At 32.9% G+C, this 3,561-nt stretch overlaps 1 protein-coding gene across 2 annotated transcripts; it reads right to left on the bottom strand.

The window, feature by feature from the left end:
* Positions 1 to 1,185: 1,185 nt before the first annotated feature.
* Positions 1,186 to 3,183, bottom strand: LOC107921285 (uncharacterized). Of its 2 annotated transcripts, none has more exons than XM_041086444.1 (2): positions 2,766 to 3,183; positions 1,186 to 2,676 (listed from the first exon to the last, which is right to left on the bottom strand). In XM_041086444.1, the coding sequence occupies exons 1-2, from the start codon at positions 2,899 to 2,901 to the stop codon at positions 1,409 to 1,411; spliced, it is 1,404 nt and encodes a 467-aa protein (XP_040942378.1). In that variant the 5' UTR covers positions 2,902 to 3,183; the 3' UTR covers positions 1,186 to 1,408. The 2 variants fall into 2 exon arrangements, with proteins under 2 accessions (XP_040942378.1, XP_016706647.2); XM_016851158.2 differs by having other exon boundaries at positions 1,186 to 2,672; positions 2,766 to 2,903.
* Between the last annotated feature and the right edge of the window lie 378 nt (positions 3,184 to 3,561).

Raw genomic sequence — 3,561 nt, 5'->3', positions numbered from 1 at the left:
AAAAACAGAAATTTCTTTTTTTCGATATAAAAGTCATTTCCTTTCATAACCTAAAAAACATTTTGGAAATCAGATATAAATCTTGAAAGTTAAATATGATTTGTTGGGGTTCACGTATGAATCAATTAAATTAAATATTAAGTTTAATTAAAAATACAATCATACTAATTGAAAAATTAGAATTAAAGCTATTTAATTTAGGATTGTATTTGAACAAATATTATATTGTTATATACCATTATTTGGACAGTGAAAAAAAGTGTTCGTATATAGCGTACCCTAAATTGAAAAATAAAAGCATACTTATAAATTTAGTTATTAATACTTACTCATTTTATTATTTTTATTATTATTCTTTTTTCAGCTATTTTGATCACATACTTTTAAAATTTAGTCAAATTATTTTGTTTGAATCAAAAATTAATTGAACTGTTAAAATGTTAACAATATTGATGTGATCATCATCGTGGTAATTTACGTATAATTCATAAAAATTCAAAAAAATTAATATTTTAAAAATTAAAAAAAATTAAAAAAGGTTCATAAAAACTTTTACAAAATTTATTGATATTAGCTATGAAACATATATGAATGCCACGTGAGCTACCATGTCAATATCATTAAAATTTTAATAGTTCAATAAATTTTTCATCAAAATGTAAATAATTTAACTAAATTCTAAAAGTTAAGGGCTAAAATATAAAAAATAATAATAACAGAAATAGTAAATATTAAAAATTAAATTTATCTTTATATTAAAAATAAAATACCCAAAAGGGAAAAACTGAGTTATTGGGATCGTACATAAAATCAATTAAGCAAAAGAAAATTTGTTGTCCTTATTTATTTTCATTGTAATAATTAGAAGTTGAATGGGTTGAAATTAAAGCCTGTGGAAAGGGCCAGGGAAGGTCCTTGGTCCTCTCTCTGTATGCAGTTCCCAAGAGATTTTGGAGCACTTGGGGAATGGGGTGACAGGACCACCAGGCATTGGGGTTAGGGTTAGGGTTAGGGTTAGGGTTAGGAGGATTTAATATTTAAGGAACGGAAAAAGGCCTTTTATTTATTAACAACACCGACCTATTTAGCTTCTCCCACTAGACAAGGTACGAGGAAAGAGGTTACCTTGTTTCTTATCATAGATAGATGTTGCAGTTGAGTTCCCCAACCCGATATTAAAACATATAATTTTTCTAAACTACTTGATTAAATTGTACTCTGTACATCTTATAAGTGTGTTAATCCCGACAGAGGAGGATAATATAAGTATACTGACGGAATTAAGCATATATATAATGTGAATTAATTATTTCTGAAATGAACAAAAGAGAAAAAGAAGAGAAAAATAACCCTTCTAGTGCTGACAATATTCTGCACATTAATTAAGTTTAGTAGTGATCAATGATTTCTATTCTGCAGGACAAATCCATGAATCAAGGGTACCTTCGGTTCTTGAAGAAACGGTGTCCAATCCCTTGTCATGGTGGAAAGCTGATGAGGACGCTGAGTAGTTCATTTTGCAGCTGTTAACTCTGTGTGAATTATGATCAGTATTACCATAACTCCCATCTAAAGGTCTCAAATGCTCTTGGTTCCCATCGTTCAAGCCAACCCCATGACTTTGTAAGCCACCGACGCTTGCATTACCATGACCATGGCTCAACCCCAGTTCATCAATGGAAGGCATGGCTGAGCTTCCCTGGGACTTCACACCGAAACCAGGCAAATTAAGAGATGGGTGTAACGGAGGAGGGTCTAGAAAGGACTGGAACGATAGTATGGGGCTCTGGTTCTGCAAGTTTGACATATTATGAGGCTCCTTTATTAAGCCTATATCACCAGGGAGTTGATAGTTACTAGAACTAGGATTGAAAGCAGTAGGATTAACGGTGGTATCGCTTGTAGTATTGGTAATATTAGCAGCATCAAGTAAAGGAGAAGATGAGGATACAAATGGAGTCGTCTGAACCCTTTTAGCCGAGGGACATAAAGGGTAGAGAGAAGCTAAAGGTTCCAAATGACTGGACCGTGAGCCAGATCCAAAAAGGTCCAGCCTTCGAGAATATGATGAACCTGAAAATGGTGGTGCAGGTATTCCAGTGAATTCTTGCACCATTGCTCTAAAATTGGTTGTGTCGGTGGTGAGAACTGTAGTTGGTGCTCTCCTTGACGCTCTTGTTCGTTTCTTGGGGTTCTTTACAACACTTGTTTTCTGATCCGACTGTGTTGAAGATCTAACACCATTCTCATGAACTGATGTTGATTGCATCGATGTTGTGCTTGGAAATGAACCTTGATTAAATCCTTGTGAACCTATGATAGACTGGCTTGATAAAGATGAGCCTGGTAGGTTATTAAATTCAATACAGTTGGGTTCGGATCTCATACTCATTCGAGGCCTAACACCATCAAAATTTAGCAGTGAATTTCTTGGTTGAGATTGAGAAAATTGGTTGAAATAATTTAGCGAAGGAATAGGATCAAAGAAAGTGAGTGGCTGGTTTTGGTGGTGGACAAGTGACGGTTGTTGATTTGACAAGGGATTAAAATGGCTTGAAGCGTTCAAAAAAGCTGCGACGGACTCAGGCCTTGAGTCATACTCTTCATCACCACCACTTGAAGATATCATACTACTACTGTTACCAGAATCCATAGCGAGAACTTCGATTATACTATCTTTGGAAGGAAATAAAAAAAAATAAAATAGTTAAAGCAATTATGAAGACACTAGAAAAGTAGGTAAGAAATGAATGAAAAGAAAATACATCTTTCTAAAACAGCTTTGAGAAAGTTGCCATGTTCATAGAGGCTAAAGCTTCCCAATTCCTCTGATATCGACCCTGATCTTTCCTTTTGATTTTCACCCAAATAAGATAACTTTCTATGATAGTTTCCAAACATAAGCAACAACGTTTTTTTTTTCCCTCTTCTTGTTATTGCTTCCTTACCCTATACGATGGATGATCTGAATTAGGGTTTTTGGAGTAGGAAAAGAGAGAAAAGAAAGGAGATGAAAGGCTATTTAAACTTTGTATTTTGATTGAAGAGTAGATGGGAGACAAGGGTCTCTCATCAAACAAATGTTTTCCACTAAGAAATCTTTACAAGATAGTGCGGGGTGGGGTAGCCATCGGAGAAGAGAAAAGAGGTGGCGGTGGCTGGCAACGGGTCAAACTCAAATGAATGAGATGTTGGAGAGAGGGGTTGGTTTAATAATATATGCTCATTGCTATATTAATGTGAATGTAAGAAAAGTATACGTCACATTAATTTTAACTTTAAACCGTATAGTAATTGATAAGAGATTGTATACAATAGTGGTATTATTTTTTTAATAATTTTATGTTATATTAATAATTTTATTTTGAATTTTAGGATTTTAATTTAGATTGATTTTTATCAGTATGAAAATGTTAAAATTTAAAATAAAAATAGTGATGTAGCATAAAATTATTGAAAAAAAAATATAAATAACGTGGCGTTATTGTTTGATATAATCATTTTTCATAATAATAATATGGCTTTACCAAAAAAAAATTAATTTAAGAAAAGTCTTTTTCT

Source organism: Gossypium hirsutum, chromosome D01 (assembly GCF_007990345.1).
Source record: "Gossypium hirsutum isolate 1008001.06 chromosome D01, Gossypium_hirsutum_v2.1, whole genome shotgun sequence".
NCBI classification, from domain to species: Eukaryota; Viridiplantae; Streptophyta; class Magnoliopsida; order Malvales; family Malvaceae; genus Gossypium; species Gossypium hirsutum.
The sequence above is the reverse complement of the archived record's forward strand: the minus strand, read 5'-3'. Positions and strand labels throughout refer to the sequence as shown.

Excerpts from the sequence above, each read along its gene's own strand:
- LOC107921285 (XM_041086444.1), bottom strand. The coding sequence starts at position 2,901 with ATGTTTGGAAACTATCATAGAAAGTTATCTTATTTGGGTGAAAATCAA. Across the intron at positions 2,677-2,765 it reads CAAAGCTGTTTTAGAAAGAT|ATAGTATAATCGAAGTTCTC; the intron begins GTATTTTCTTTT and ends TTCCTTCCAAAG.